We start from the raw sequence: 17045 nt of genomic DNA on the forward strand, positions 1-17045 counted from the left end.
CCCTGTTTAAAAGTGCAAAAGTCCTCTAAAAATAGAACTTTATACCTGCACTTATTTGACTTTCTCTACAAAACAACGGAAATAAAAACAAACACCGGAGATGGAAATAGATGTGCATATTTAAATAAGACGGTTATAAATGGACAGAACCACAAACTTTTACTTAAGTCAAAACATGCCCATATAGGGAGCTTGTTGTATAATTCGGGCATTCCTACAGCCTGGATTATGCTTCTGCATAGCCACTTCATCCTTCTACTGCTGGGGTGTCCAACCCTTTTTCCATAAAAGGCGACATACAAAAAAATTAAAGAATGTGGGGAGCCAGTTTGATATTTTTACATACCTGTACATTTTGTATTTCTAAAAAGACAAAAAAAAAAGCTATTTACATACATTTTGTTTTCCTTTGCATTGTGCTTTTTTGCTCTATTTTTTCCCATTTTTGCTGTTTTTTTAGTGTTTAATTTAATTTCTACAATGTGCAGGGGGCCAATAATTAACAATAATCACGGGCCACAAATGGCCCACAAGCAGACACCCATGTTTTATGGTATAGTTCTTCATCTGGGTTGCAAACCTCTTCGGAAACGCTCAGGCCGCTGTTTTCTGGAGCGGAAACTCAATGAGCGTCACTTCCCTCCCTTCATCATGAGCAAACAATGGCAATTAAAGCAAGACGGAGAGTGTTATTGGAGCTAAAGCTGATCGATGTGTTCAACAGTCACTTTTATTGCAAATATTGATCCAAAATTAGAGGAAAAGGTAAATGTGGGCTGAACAGTCTCTGCATGAGTCGTATACGCACAGGAAATAATGTAGTACAAGCTGGCCAATCACATCCTTTACAGTCAGCGTTTGCGACGTTACATTTAGTAGCCAGCATTGCATTCGTCAGCATTAGCATTTCAAAATAAGGAAAATTGGTCTTTCCACCAGAATTTCGACCAGCACGCCCCTTTTACTGGTGTACTTTTATTTTGAAGGCCTGTTTTTACTGGCTACAGGATGAAGCTGTGCTGCTCCGCAAATACCTGAGTGGATTTTGTTTTCATGAAAGTTAAAAAACAGGCAAAATATGAGTAACTATTAAAATGGGAGGGTGCCAGGAAGAAGGCAAAATACAGGAGTTTCCCGGGGAAAGTGGGCGGGTTGACAGGTATGCATCGCTGGCTCCTGACCTTGATACGTGAATTTCCGTCAAGTAGGGTTCAATATTAATAAATGGAATATTTTGGTAGTTAGAGCAGAGAAAACCTGTTTATGACCTTCTAAATACGGTTTTTAACATTATCAGAGCCCTGCAGACATAAAATAACACCCCTTTCGTCACACAAGGCAGCCAGGCTGACATGCATCTGGCATACACGTATATATTGTACTATTACTGCAAGCTTTCTTTACAACATGCCGTGCAATTCTTACGCGCAGGCTACAGGATCTCTGCAGGGGCACAAGAGATGGCCACCACTTTAAGGATAGCAAGCTACCGAGCTAGCTAGCCAGCCTCCAATTTATTTATTGTAAACTTAAGAAAGGGTTTGAAACTGAGTGGGAAAGAAGGACAAAGTAAGAAGCCAATTACGTACCACTTCCACACAGTGGGAGAAGTTTTTTTCACTATGTCATGGCTGACTCCATGCAGTGCAAGTTAAGGTAATGTAATGTAATGTCTCATTAATGTAACATTACTGACACCCAGTGACCAGGGAAGAATACTACATATAACTTGTCTTTCAATATTTTTTGACTACCGTAAATTCCCGTGCATAAGCCGTACCCACTAAATTTAGAGGAAAAAACAGATTTGTTATTATATAAGCCTCACCGGTGTATACGCCGCAGGTGTGCATGTCATATTTAGTGCACAGAAAGACATTACACAAAAATGTTTCAAACTTTTAGTAAAGTAAATGCTTTTTTCCCCAAACAGTGCATGCCAGACAGCGGTGCAACATTGCTAATTAACTGTGCAGAACCGTACACAGCTAGTAAAAACAATACAGAATGCGTGTAACATATAGTAGATAACAATAGCCATGAACGGCGGCATTCATCGCAGTTATAGTTTGTCACTACAAAAAAACAACCTAGACATTATTGTCAGTGTTGGTATCCATATTTTTTTAAACAAAGCTCAGAATTAGTATTGCAAAAGCACATCATCAATAGGGTAAAAGTAATCTGTCTCACAAAGGTCTAATCTAAAAGCTCACGTTCCCTATTAGTGGGTGAACAATCCAACACTTGGTGAATCCGTGTCAAAATTGAACAGTGTCCTAATTCCGTTAAAAAGCTTGTCGGCTCCCTCACTCTTTCAGTGAGCTGTGTCGTCCTTCAACTGGCAGTAGTCCTATGCGAAGCAGCCATGCTTCCTTGTCTTGACAGCCAAATCCATTGCCAACCATCCATCTTCTATGTCGCTTATCGTCAAATCCATTGCCTTTGACTTGAAAGCGGCATCAATTTCATTTCTTCATGTATGTTCTATGATGGAAGCTTGTCACTACCGGGTTGTGCACATTGTTGAATGTGCACAACGCGTCTACATCCGGTTGTTTATTTTCGGTAGTCAGAGTTAGATGGATAGATATATACTTTTTTCATCTCCAAGAGAACAACACGGCAGCTTTATCGTATCTGTATTACTATTTATTGATGTATAAGATACGTCAGCGGATATAAAGTGTACATCTGTGCACAAATGACACAAATGTAGTTTTTAGCCACATATTAGCCGTACCAATGTATAAGCTGCAGGGTTCAAAATTTGAAAAAAAGTAGCAGCTTATACACCAGAATTTAAGGTAATAATAGGCCATAGTCAACCACAAAATAGCAATGCTTAATTAATTAATTAGTTTTTGGAAAAAAAACAATAAAGTGAGGGAGCGATGTTCGAACAGAAATGCGGCAAGTGACGACTGTACTTTGATGCAAAGTACTATCTGTCTTTCTTATGGCATCATCATGTCTCAGCATGGAGGTCATTCTAGGTCGTACGACCTTCCCGTCCTGCTTTGTGGCCATGCTGTAATCTCAAGCGTGATCCACTTAGGAGCTAATCATATCTGGATCCATCTCGTTAGTGTATGTGTCAGCAGGGCACATCCTAAATGTGCACACAAACGTGCGTAGCATTCATATTTCAGCATGGTTCATGATGTAGCTGCTGCCAAGCTAGCAGACCTAGAAGTTTACCTGCTGGATTGAATAAGATCCTCCAATACAAGAGCAGTATCGAAAATCCTAAAGCACATTGATCAACTTCTTTTACTCTCAAGGTTTTAAGCTGCAGTTCCACAGCAGTCCTGTAGGTGATGGTGATGTGCATCAAAGTGGTTGCCAACTGCCAAAAAGCCTTAGAGGTCTGCACTCTTCTGTGCAGGTGTACATAATGTCATGGGCGTACAGTACTCATTCTGTGCAATGTCACTGGTGTACATCCACATCCATGCAATGTCACTGGGGTACTCCAAGAGCCATGTAATGTCACAGGCGTACTCCCAGATCCGTGTCATGTCGCAGCCATACTTCCAGATCCGTGTCATGTCATGGGTGTACTCCAAGATCTGTATAATGTCACAGCTATATTTCCAGGTCCATGTAATGTCACGGGCGTACTCCCAGATCCGAGTAATGTCACAGGCGCACTCCCAGATCCGTGTAATGTCACGGGCGTATTTCAAGATCCATATACATGGGTGTACTTCCAGATCCGTATAATGTCACAGCTATACTTCCAGATCCATGTCATGTCACAGGCGTACTCCCAGATCCGTGTAATGTCACGGCCGTATTTCAAGATCCGTATACATGGGTGTACTTCCAGATCCATATGTCACAGCTATACTTCTAGATCTGTGTCATGTCACACGGGCGTACTTCCAGATCTGTGTCATGTCACAGGCGTACTCACAGATCCGTGTCATTTCACAGGCAAACTCCTACATCCATGTAATGTCACGAGCGTACTTCCAGATCCGTATAACATGGTAATCATCTGGTAATGTCATGGGTGTACTTCAAGATCCGTATAATGTCACAGGTATACTTCTAGATCTGTGTCATGTCACAGGCATACTTTGAGATCCGTGTCATGTCACGGGCGTACTTCAAGATCCGTATACATGGGTGTACTTCCAAATCCGCATAATGTCACAGCTATACTCCCAGATCTGTGTCATGTCACAGGCGTGCTCACAGAACCGTGCCATGTCACAGGCGAACTCCTACATCTGTGTAATGTCGCGAGCGTACTTCCAGATCCGTATACATCGGTGTACTTCCAGATCAGTTTACTGTCATGGGTGTACTTAAAGATCCGTACAATGTCACAGCTATACTTCTAGATCTGTGTCATGTGACGGGCATACTCCCAGATCTGTGTCATGTCACAGGAGCACTCCCAGATCAGAATAATGTATACTTCCGTATACTTCCGAATGCATTCCATGTCCATTTAAAGACATCATCTAGGATGAAAAACACACACATCGTCGTTTTAGTCCTCTTCAGAGTCACGCAATCAGTCACATTTTAAATGGCTGATGAATCTGACGTCTCTGTTTGCTCGATTGGATTTCCAGGACAACTCTGCATGCTATTCTTGAACAGTTAAGACGGGTAAGAATACTGGTGCTCATGGACCCTAGTCTCACTCAGTGTTTGCCTCCTGCTAAGCTACCACCTACTGGGCCCAGCAGCAGCCACTATCCAAAAGACTCCATGTGTCCCCCTCGAGGCCTCCAGACGCGGTGCTGTCCTCAGCATTGTCGATGCAAGCGTAACGTGAGCCGACGCAGAGCGCCATTGTGCGAGGAAGCAAACTCATCGAGTGGCACTCGTGTCTACTGCCTGAGGGTTGCGTCATGAGTTTGCACACTGCACGTTAGGTGGCCTTTGTTCCCAGACTTACTACTTGTTCCTTTTTTCAGTAGAGAGTCACACCTCGGTTTTTGAACATCCCAGTTTTCGTCGGATTCGGTTTTCGCGAAACTTTTTGTAAACCGTCTCGATTATCGTACAATGCAGCGCGTAACAAACTAGTCCATTTTCCCTGTACTGCTTTCACTGTTTCACTGTTTTTTATTGAGTGCAACTGCTAAACAACCCGCCATGGGAAGTATCAGAAGTTTGACAAAGACGCTGACAAACACCACTCAATTCAGGAAACAAATCATTGCTAAGTACAAAGACAAAGACACCGCCTCCCCTCAAAGTCTTCACAACAAGAGTCTTTAATAAAGGTAAAAGTGATGTTAAATGTTCATTTGTCTATTTCATTTATCATTTATAATTATTTTGCATTGTTTTCTACATGTAAATCTATAATTATCTAGAAAATATATTTCTTTTTATATTTTTGAGTGTCGTGCTAACCACGAGGCCACCGTGAGGCCCACAAATATAAAGATGACAACAAAAATAGCTCATAAGAGTTTAAAATTTTTTGGCAGTACATTGCCATAACTATAGATGTAAGAACTTAAGAGCTTCCGGCTCTATAATGTTGTCATCATGTAAACAGACAACCGTATTCAGTTAAAAACCATCATGTAAACAGCCCTTCAGTGTACTTTAGATAGGAAGGGTCTGCCTAATTTCTGGGAGGGGACAATAAGGCCTTCCTCCCGCCTGCGTCGGCCAAATATCATCAGACAGATTATCCCTTGTGTCTCTACAGGAAGAAAACATGAACATGATCTAATCAGAAATGGCCTTTATTCAATTGTCACTTATTACAGAGCGCATTTAGGATGAGGGTGGAACGTGTCCACACACGGGCAGTGATGCAGCCCACGCAAGTCTGGATCAGATGTGCAAGAAATGTGGACACAGTCAGCAAAAAGATCAATTTGGCTCATTTGTGTTTTCATCAGTGTATGGACTCTCACCAAAATGTCAGGGATATCGGTAGAAGGAAGTTGCACACAAACACAGGCATGAAAACATGACCTCCTTGGCAGAGGTAATAGACGCTAATCTTGGGAGGTGACCTGCAGTGGAAAGTAACCCCCCTCCCGTCAAGTAAACACTGCAGTGTGCCCACATGGATTAAACGGACGGCATCCTCTGCTAATCTGATGCAGCCGATACACACTAGCTCCTCCCGCCCGCCACATCACACACAAGATCTCCAGTGGTCTCCAGTCTGCATTTCTGCGCCACAGACTGAGGAGGGAAAGAGGCAAGGATGGGGGGGAGGCGGGGTGTGTGTGTTGCCATGGGGATGAAAGGTCCTTCAGGCAGCTGCTGATTCGCTGGCGCTGCACAGCACCATTTTTCCATTCTTGTCCCTCACCACGCGGCCCATCCACCAGGAGGAGCTACGCACAGTTCCTTTTGGACCTTCCCGAACCGGACCTGCTGCTGCCACCACACGTGGGGATGCACGGTCCTGTGGAGCACATCTGAGGAGAGGATTCGAGCAGGTGAGCATTCTCGATGTCGATGTTCCTCTATTGCTAGCTGCACATCTGCTAGACCAGCCCTCTCATCCTCTCATTGTTAGGCCTGTGCATCGTGCCTGCATGATTTCTGCTAAATGTGCTCCTCTTTTTCCTGATGGGTGGGAATGCAGGGCTGAAATGGTGCACATGATTCCACTCATCCATGAATACAATTGCTGCGGTGAGCCAGCAACGTGCTGCATGAATAATTCATCATGGATGTATCGGCGCGTGCAGAGTGTAATCAGACTGTAATCTTACATGCAAACACAACAAGCACACTGCACTGTCTCAAGCCTATTTGTCCTCTTTTTAGCTTTTTAAAATAGCAGCTTTGTTCATGAAACAAACAAATTCATTGACTTAAGGTGTGTTTTCCTGTGCTGAGTGCAGCGGATGTGCTGAGCCTTGACAACGACACACTAAAGAAGATGCACTTAGTACTGTGTGTGTGTTGAAAAAAATGTATGTACTTAATTGCTAAGGTAGACTCTCTAAGTGATTCTACTTTTGTTCGCTGCCTCCAGTTGCTTTTAATACAGCCTGAGCAGAAGCCTGCTGTCACTAGCTCACCTGTAATTGTTAGAGTTTTCTTTTATTTTCTGAAAGGAGAGAATGGTCAATTCTTCCAAAAGTCTGGTTTTGTGAGCCAGGATGCTATACTCTAATGCCGCTTAATACATCACAGCATATCATAGCAATCCTGAGACACCATGCAATGATGCCCCCAACTGGCTGTGAGTGGTGTAGCGTCAGAGATCCCACTAGAACACAACAATGGCGGAATGGAGAGGGAACAGCACGGTCCATCCCCGAGTACGCTTTTATAGCTATGGTTATGGTTATGGTTATGGTTTAATTTATTTGAACATGTGTAACCCGCCCTGCTTCACACTGCCCGCTCCGGGGCTCGAACACAGGACTTTCGTAATGGGACATGAAAGCGCTGACCACACAGCCAAAAGCCCGAACTGTCGACCGCGCGTTCAGCGCAGCTGTTAAGGCAGAGGGAGTGAGGTTTTACCAACGTACACTTGCACAGCCTCACAGGCTGGCATCCGTTACACTTGCATACAAGTTACACTGAAATACATCACAAATTACAATGGTATTGCTGGGAAAATAATATACACAGTGAAACCCATTTATGGCGGTGCCCCTCGGACTGGCTGACTGATGTGGATCTAAGTGGGTGTCAACAGAACCGAAATCGTAAACCAAAACTAGTCATTGCATGAACATTTACAATCATAGCCAAAACTACTGGCATGCCAAAGATGCTAATGTTTTTCACCATGCTTGTATGGAATACATACAACCAAATCAGCCTAATTTCTACAGCCATGGCCAATATATTTGCCAGTATTTTTGGTCATGACTGTATTGTGACTTGGTGTAAAAAGAATGGACGGCAAAGGATTTTTGAACATACAGCAGTTTGTTGACATTGTTTTCCTCCATTTGGGCATATTTTTACTCAGATTTGTGTGTTTCCATATGATATTTTATAATCTTACAGTATCTAACAGAATAGCTGTCGTAACATCCTTGTATGCCTTGACTAAATTGACAATAAATTTAAGTTTTCATACATGCACAACTCTTTCTTCCGGTGGCTAACAATCAAAAAATAAATGGGTGCATTTTGTTAATTGCAGTGGTAGAATCTAGGGCAGGGGTGCTCACACTTCTTTCAGCATGCACGTTAGAAGTCGCAATAATCTACCTCCATAAAACATATAACATATATAAAATCTAACCAGTGAACTTTGAAATACTATTGTAAATATTAATGATTAGTATTTCACATTCACATTTTCAAAGTTTACAGTTAATCAAAGTAGTTGATATCATAATTATATTCAATATGGCAATACAGATAATTACACATAACTCCTCAATAGTTTTGTACATAACCTGAGTACTGGTAATATGTCAGTCAAAATAGCTACGCAACGTTCATTAGGAGACACAGCTCATGTATTACATTGTTACCAAACATTACCAATATACAAGAAATGAAAATGATTATGCAAAAGACAATGCAGCCGAAGTGAAGGCAACATATTAAAACGGTTTCAGCAATGGGCACATTTTCACATTTCATCATGAAATAATAGTTTAAGAAGCGGACATGTAGAAAACACTAATTTCTGTAGTGGAGTTCATGATGCGAAGCAAAGCCATCAAACAATACGCTTTTTTCTACAAGTGAACAGATAACTTTTGGTATAGATATAGACATCTTACCACAGAGTTGGTTCATCCATAATCACAATAATAAAGATGTAAGTTACATCTCCATGTGTAGCTAGAAACTCTGCGGGGAGGCAAGAGCAAATCAGGAGGGGAGCTTAATCTCCAAAGTGACGTTTACGCGATCGACCCAAACTACCTTTGCGATCTACCGGTAGCTCGCGATCGACATAATGGGCACCTCTGATGTAGGGTAATACTTTGCACTGAACAGGAATTCACTGTGTCACTAGACAGTAGTTATGTTGCTGTTGTCGTTTCATGCTGCTCTGTGATAATGATGACATTAACAATATTACAACACGTGTCGACATAAACTGACCCATTTTTCATTGCCATGGCCTCTTTGGCGCTCACATTTTATGTCGACAAAAGCGGTCGACCATGTATGTGGACGTCGACTTAAGCAGGCACTTTTTAGTAAAAAAAAACAAAACATGGTGGACCGGGACTTGACTTTGTTTGTCGACATCAGCGGGACCGACTTACACGGGTTTCACTGTATAAATAGATATTTACAGTATATAGATAGTTTATTAATTGTATTGCTCCTATTGTACTGAGATCCCTTACTAGGAAATTCTGTTTTACTAGTGTCTTGTTCTATGGTTATCATCACAATTTTACCCATCAGTTAGCCTTCTGTGATGACTGTGGTCTTCAGTCATGTTTTTTTTTTGCTTACATTTGACTTGACTAAGTATGAAATTGATGCATTATTGCCTTCAATCGTCTTTTTTTATAGCTATTAGTGTGCCATTAGCTAGCTAGCTCACCTCTCTCAAATGGATCGTATGAGTTTGAATCCCTTGAGCGAAGCTGTTGCTCTTGAGCACGTTAAAAAATCAGTAGAATAATAATCATTTGTACAGCATTGGTGACAATGCTGGCCATGTCTCAGCATTGGCACGACAGGCCGCCCTTAACATTTGACAAGAAGCGAGGCATAGCAGCTGATGCAGCTTGTTGTAAGCGTGTGTAATCTCAGCCAGTCATTACAGTGGTTTGCCATCAGACGCCATGTGACATAAATAGCAAAGTGAGAGAGGTTCAGCCTGAAATGAGCAGCAGAGCCTCTTTAAACAGATGTGTTGCTAAGATCCTCGTAGATGAGGCAGACTCGGCGGGATTGGGAGCAGCCGAGCTTGTTCGGGGCTTAACAAGGCAGCAAGGTCTAGCCTCTTAATGCTCATCTTTATAATCATGATCACTCACAGGTCGCTACATTAGATTCTAATACTTTGACTCTCTCATGAAGCTAAACCAAGGCTTTGTCTCTTTAACTGCTGCAGGATGGTTTGTACCATAAATGTTAAAGTTCGATGCTCCAATGTGTTCTGTTTCGTATGACCTTCTTGTGTTCTTGTCTCCTTAGCAACAGAGGGCGATAAGATGGCCTTCGGCTGCTGAGTCCAAGAGTGTCCAAGCACACTGATTCCTCCTCTTCTTGCACTGCATCAGCCATGAAGTCAGATGTTCTGGGGACTGCTAACAAGTCAGGAGAAGGACAAACGTCCAAGGCAAAGACAGAAAAAAAGCCCGGAGAGCGGAGCGCAGCGGCGGCAAAGCCAAAGACGTCATCGGCTAGTGCGCCAGTTTTGAATGGCACTGGAGCGGCGTCGGGAGCCAGGCGGGAGGTCGCCAGCGCCCACGGTTCTGCTCGCTCCCGTGCAGTGAAGGAGACAGAAAAGAAGCCGGGAACGAGACCTAAAACTTCTCCCCCGAGCTGCACTGCGGTGAGGACGCAGAGAAGCGTGACTGTGAAGGCCGACAGCATAACGCACCACACCGCTTTGTCCACATCAGGCGGCGCCTCGCCAGAAAATGGCACCAGCAGCCCTCGAAACGGCACCCAGTCTCTCCCAGGTACTCATTCATCTTTCGCCATTTTGATTGAATCCCTGCAAAGTCAGTGCACATTGACAAGCAACGGAAAACAAGCAGCAGCAGACTGATTGAATGCGATGACGATACTGTCACTACAGCAGAGATAAAGCACACAGGCTACTATCAGCATGCCAACAGCTGCTGGACTGTCAGCGTCTAAGCCCTGCACAGCTGCTGCTTGACTGAGCACTTAGAGCTTTTGTAGCTTTGGTAGTTTTAGAATGACCGCTTAATCCCCGTGTCATCATCGATACCATTGTTCAATCCTTTGTGTACACAAACACTTGAACACACAGAGCGGAACCTCTAAAGTTCAACACAATCCCTTTGCATTGTACCGCTCAAACTCTGATTTGTTTGTCAAATCAATATTTACCATAACAAATCTGAGACATAATCCCTTCTAGGGTCAAACTGTCGCTATCGTAACACCTTTATTAAGTGAACTGGTGATGTTGCAAGTCACTTTTTAATAGTCTTAACTGTCATACAAGTGTAAAAAGAAATGTGTATGATGTCGCCCCAAAAAAAAAAAAAAAAGATAAAAATTGACTCAGATAGTTTATCGTTTGTTGCTGACTGAACTGAGGTATGGCTGAACATTTGCTCCTGTGGTTTATGACCGTGTTTTAGGAGCAAAGCCCAAACAGCAGGCTAAACTGGTGAACAAACCCACGCTGACAAAGTCAGATTCCACGAAGAACAGCAGGTGAGTTTTTCCGTTCCACGCTACACATCACACTCACTGCTAATTGTTCATAAGTAAAGTACATATGGGAAAATGTGGTTGTTGTTGGTTTATTGTAATGTGAAGATGTTTAACTCTGAGCATCAGATTATTTCTTTATTATTTTTCTTCCATCACAAATTAACATGAGAAGGAATCAACTGGAACCCAACACATGCCTCCCACTCGTGTCCTTGGGAACGCCATTAGAAAAGCTGTGCTGCCCCCTGCTGGTGCTTATTAGTAATTCCCAATTGCCTCTCCCTTGATCTCTCCTAAATCTGTTATGATATATGCAAAAAAATATTAATTGGCACAATGACTGTGGGAAAATAATCTGGTTGTTATGGTTTTGTCCATTCAGCAGTCCTGCCAACAAGATAAGAGTGAAAGAAAGTGTCAAAGCGAAGACAGCAGAGGGTGCTGTAGGAGCATCACGAGCAGAACACAAAGGCAAAGGAGTCCAAGCCAACCATGGTGAGAGTGCTCTTCTCCAAACATTTGTCTGTATCATGTACTTAAGTGTAAGAGTCCTGTTGGCTTTGTTCTTTCTGTTGTTTAGATGCCAGGCATGGACCTGCTGGGAAAAAGGTTACTTTGTCCAGGAAAGAATTAGACAGCAATGAAGTGTTGAAATCCTCCACACCAAACAAGCCACAGTGTGAAACTGCCAAGAAGGTTCTCACTGGAACCTCTGCTAAAACCAGTACTAAACCCACCAAAGCCTCGCCAACTCCTTCAAAGCAACTGACAACTGCTACCAAGTCAGGACCAAAGCTGAAAAGTATGACTGAGACGACTATCAACACTGAAAAAGCCTCACCAAAATGTGGAGCAATTTTTAAAACTGCTAAAGGGCCAACAAAAGCAAAAGAGGCTGAGAATGGTAAAAATTTGGTCTGTAAATCCATATCTGCTCCACATAAAAATGTTGAAGATAATAACAGTAGCAAGGGGCTGGCAAGCTCTGATGAGCCAGAAGCACAACCACCAAGCCAAGAACAAGACTCACTCAGCCTCCATCTGGACTCAACATCATCTACTCCCAGTGTCCACAAAAATGAAATACAGTCTGCCACCACAAACGAGGCAGAGGACCTTACCGCTGCACCACAAGAAGTCAGATCTGTTAGCGCTGTTAAACAGTCTGAAAGTAACACAAGGTTAAGGTCTCCGTGTACCCCAATAGACACCCCTTGCAGTATAGGAAGCACTGGCACACCTTTGGAGGACTCCTGGAGCAGCATTCACCATCAGGTCAGCCCCGCGTCTGAGACTGGTAGCACACACTCCACGTCCTCAGACGACATCAAGCCCCGCTCTGAGGACTACGACGCTGGAGGCTCTCAAGATGATGACTGCTCCAATGACCGAGGTGTGTCCAAGTGTGGCACCATGCGCTGCCATGACTTCCTGGGGCGCAGCAGCAGCGACACCAGCACTCCGGAGGAGTTGAAGATGTACGAAGGCGGAGCGGGGCTGAGAGTCGAAGTGAGGCTACGTGGGCGGGAGGCTGAGACCACAAGTGAGGAGGAGGGAACGAGACGCCGTCCCCGTTCGTGGTTGCAAAGGGAAGAGCATTCAGGGGCCACTGTAACTACAAACAGCGTCCCTGAGAACCAGGCCTCCGAAGACGAGGACGATGATGAAGAGGAAACTGAGGAGGAAAGGTCTGAAGTTGAAGTGATCTCCAGTCAGGGCCCAACTGAACCCTCGCCACCATTTCAGGGTATCGTCAACCTGGCCTTCGATGATGACACTCTAGACCAGGAGAACGAGCAACCAGACTTTCAGTCTACGTCCAATTTCCGTCGATCCATTTTGCTCTCAGTGGACGAATGCGAGGAGTTGGGTTCGGAGGAAGGTGGTGCCCAGACCCCCCAAGACCCTGATGACACGGCCACCCCGTGTGATGTTTTTGAATCAGATTCCATAACTCCTCAGTCCCACTGTGCTCCCTCCCACTCGCCAAGTCAATGTGAACATTCAGGTACCAAGCACACAGAACAAAGTGAGGAACATCAAGAAAAGTCCTTGGTATTCCTGACAGAGGTTCAGGAACGTGCGCAAGAGGAGAGTAACAAAACTCAAGCAGACACAGAAAGGCCCAGTCCCCCTCTGCTGAGCACTGACACCAGAGACGCCCCGCCCCAGGAGCGGCCGTGTCACCTTGACCTGCGGCACACTCAACAGTACACCAACGGAACACTACGGAAAAGTCAAGCAGAAACCAAGAAGGCCGATTTACATCTGGACTTAAATGAGCCACAAATGACAGGAGACTCTCCTGTTCATGCTGCACAATCTCCAGCAGGTAACGTATGATCTATGGACTCTTCCTTGACCCCCAAATCCATTCTCTCTGCCCGCAAGAGCCATTCCTCCTTTGTGCTGACTCCCAGACCTTACCTACTTACCTACCTTCCATTCCTTCTGTAGAAAAAGGGTATTACCAGTTAGACATTCAGGTTCAAATTCAAATTAACTCAATCATATCTTCATGGCTAAACTTGTGCTCTCATCTCAACACATTGACAATTTGAATTTGCAACATCAATATCCTTTCCCAGAAATTACACACTGGCAAATCATCTAACATGTCATAAAATTGCTTTCATCCAGGCCTGTGTTGGTTGCCCCAAAATGCACTTCTACGCACATAAGAACTTTCTTATTTTTATTTCACTCACTTTTTGAGCAGCGAGGGATTGGACCTGTCCCGATTGAGGTTGCCACATATAGCATTTTAATATAAACATACTGCACTCACGTTGAAGTTATGGTGCAAGCTTTTTTCAGCACCAAGTGCTGTGACTACATTGTTTACAAAAGCACAGAAAAAAACCTCTGCCAAGGCTTAAACCAGGGGTGTCCAAAATGGGGCCATTTTCAGCCAGCAGCTTGTTTTTTTGGGCTGTTGGCATATCGTAAAAAATCAATTCATTATTAATGATATATATTATTGTCAGCTAATACAAATCTAAGATGTGGATGTCTTGTTCAGATAGCTTAGCATATATTGATTTACATTGGTTTGGGCTTTCAACTTTAAAAAGGGGGCCTAACCTACATTTCCAACTTTTAAAAATTGTGTACAGTGGATCCCAGCACATTTGCAATTCAGCATTCAAATCGCTGGAAGTTTTCAGATTTTTGGTCAATTAAAAAAAAAAAATTCTCAGAAAATAGCCGATTTTTCTCATTCACCATAAGTCGGTAATAATTTATATATACATGATAACACAGGTAAAATGTACCGCATACATGTAGCACAGTTTTAAAAAACCCACAGGTTTTACATGTTTATGTCTTTATGCTTGACTGATAATGTCTTTCAACAAGTCTCTGGATTTTGCACTTGGTTCAGCAGCCCTTTGACGCACCATGGTTACTGTGAGACGCAAACCTACCTATACACTTTATACGTAATTTCAAATGTGTTCAAGTTTGAACTTGAATATGGCTCACACATTTAAGTGAAATGGGGAGAGTTCATGGAGCTGAATCTAAACTCAGCTGAATCTTGTCCCCTGACCGATGTATGGTGACCGATGTAGGCATGGTCAGAAAGCAGGCTGCAGAATCCGAAAGTGTCGGCCAATAGGAGAGAAGAATGCAGATTTACCCTGTGTACAGCTTAATATTTATGCAGTACTTTATCCTATATAAGTGCCTGAGATACTCCACCTCTCGCCCGAAGTCAGCTGGGATAGGCTCCAGCATACCCCCGTGAACCTAATGAGGATAAGCGGCATAGAAAATGGATGGATGGACGGAAGTGCCTGAGATGAGCAGGACTGTTTTAACGTACAAAATGTACCATTTCAAAATGTACCAAAATGGTCCCCCACATCTTTACATTTTTAGTATGCCACCGTTGCTGGAAAAAGTTTGGACACCCCTGTCTTAAACGTTTGTTTTAGTTATGGCAGCCTCTGACACAGCTTACACATAAAACAGTCTGTCAAACACTTATGACACTGACAGACGACTGACAGCCACTGGTAACCAAAGATGATTGTGCTAAAAATCTATTTTTAATGTCATTATTTCCTCATATTGGTATTATGCTCTAGTTAACAATAACTGTGCTAAAACTTTGTTGAAATGCTATATGTGATAACGAAAAAAAAAATTTGTACAATATATTTTTCATACAATATGATTTATTTTATATTTTGTAGCAGGACAAGCTGACATTTAAAAAAGTAAATTGGAGTAAATTTGCATTGCTTGTTTAAAAAAAGAAGTGTTGTGCTGGGAAACTTTTTGCTTTGCACCTCCTGGTTGCTCTTTACTTTGACCGTGACAACACCTACAGTAGTTGTTTTTTTGTTGTTGTTGTTTATTATTTTGCGCTGCACACATGCATGTTCCCCGACATCCATTATTTTATGTTTGTCATGATCTTCTGTTGTGCCCAGTAAACTTGTGTCCTGATGCTTTGGAGAAGAAAACAGTGGTCTGTTGTCTATTTGCTTATGCTGGAGCGACGTTGCATAGTCTCCTCTGTATTGTACTTATGCCTTTCTCGAGAAGGTCCCATGTGTCTTTTTTCACTGTCAAAACAGAGAAAACCTGCTGAACTACAACATAGTTTGCGTTTTGAAGACGAAAACACTAACATTATCTATGAGAGCTTACTTTTTGTGAGGGTGCTGTTCATTAGGTCTTCTCAAAAGAACACATAGACTGGTGCGTGCAATGCATGGCTTGTTTTGAGATGCATTCAGAAGTGTGTTCCTCTCCACTACCTTACTTCACTGTAAATGCAGCCATTAAAGTCAATGCTTCCTACTCTGATTCACCGTTGGAAGTTATATTAAAGCTGCACTCAAGCTACAGTATTCTGTGTTGTTGTCGTTGGCAGTGGTTTGTCTCTGAAATGTAAAAACAAAAAAAGACTTGTGAGGCTGTGATGCACTTTTGTCATTTAGCAGTATTGTCAATTGTTTTTAGGCGGCATTGCTTGTGACAGATTGGATCAAAGCGGCAATCATGAGCGGACGCCATCCAAAGCCCTCTCCCCAATTTACGAGACGGATGCGGGAGAAACGCTTGAGCGCTGCATGGGCAAGGACAGGAGCTTTAGACGTCGGGCGGAGGAAGGACAGCTGAGAGTGGATGAGGAGCACACAGGCAGCGGGTTTGCCGAGCAGGACTGGAGCCTGCTCAGGCAACTCCTCTCGGAACATGAGTCCAATCTGGGTGTCATAAACCCGGTGCCCGAAGAGCTAAACCTCGCCCAGTACCTCATCAAGCAGACGCTGTCCTTGTCGCGGGACTGCCTTGACACGCAAGCCTTCCTGTCCCCGGAGAAGGAGACGTTCAAGCGCTGGGCAGAGCTCATCTCACCCCTGGAGGACTCGTCCACCAGCATCACGGTGACCAGCTTTTCCCCAGAAGACGCCGCTTCACCACAGGGGGAGTGGACCATCGTGGAACTGGAAACACACCACTGACGCAAGGAGAACCTGTCGCACAAATAAAACATCATATTTAGCCATTCATTCTGAGCAAACAATACAGTTTGTTCTAATTAATACAAGATGCTATGTTTTGTCTGTTACACTCAATGGGGCTATTATGCATGCAGACTTTTTATGGATGACTCACGTTGCTTCAAATGTTTTAAAAAAGTAGGGGAAAAACACTCATGTCAGTTTGACCAATATACCTTTAAGAAAACCAATCATTGGATACAGCCTTGCCTTTTGTGTTAT

At 43.3% G+C, this 17045-nt stretch overlaps 1 protein-coding gene across 2 annotated transcripts; it reads left to right on the forward strand.

Moving 5' to 3' along the window:
- Positions 1-6109: 6109 nt before the first annotated feature.
- On the forward strand, positions 6110-17039 carry btbd8 (BTB domain containing 8). Of its 2 annotated transcripts, none has more exons than XM_054790196.1 (6): positions 6110-6434; positions 10084-10574; positions 11229-11304; positions 11690-11799; positions 11885-13636; positions 16282-17039. In XM_054790196.1, exons 2-6 carry the CDS (start codon positions 10172-10174, stop codon positions 16782-16784), a joined length of 2844 nt encoding a protein of 947 aa, XP_054646171.1. In that variant the 5' UTR covers positions 6110-6434; positions 10084-10171; the 3' UTR covers positions 16785-17039. The 2 variants fall into 2 exon arrangements, with proteins under 2 accessions (XP_054646171.1, XP_054646170.1); XM_054790195.1 differs by having other exon boundaries at positions 6113-6434; positions 11687-11799; positions 16282-17036.
- Positions 17040-17045: the final 6 nt, after the last annotated feature.

Source organism: Dunckerocampus dactyliophorus, chromosome 10 (assembly GCF_027744805.1).
Source record: "Dunckerocampus dactyliophorus isolate RoL2022-P2 chromosome 10, RoL_Ddac_1.1, whole genome shotgun sequence".
Lineage (NCBI taxonomy): Eukaryota > Metazoa > Chordata > Actinopteri > Syngnathiformes > Syngnathidae > Dunckerocampus > Dunckerocampus dactyliophorus.

Bases quoted from the DNA above. Each gene is read 5' to 3' on its own strand.
- btbd8 (XM_054790195.1), top strand. From the start codon at position 10,172: ATGAAGTCAGATGTTCTGGGGACTGCTAACAAGTCAGGAGAAGGACAA. The intron at 11,305-11,686 runs GTGAGTTTTTCC...TTGTCCATTCAG, and splicing joins GATTCCACGAAGAACAGCAG to CAGTCCTGCCAACAAGATAA. The intron at 13,637-16,281 runs GTAACGTATGAT...AATTGTTTTTAG, and splicing joins TGCTGCACAATCTCCAGCAG to GCGGCATTGCTTGTGACAGA.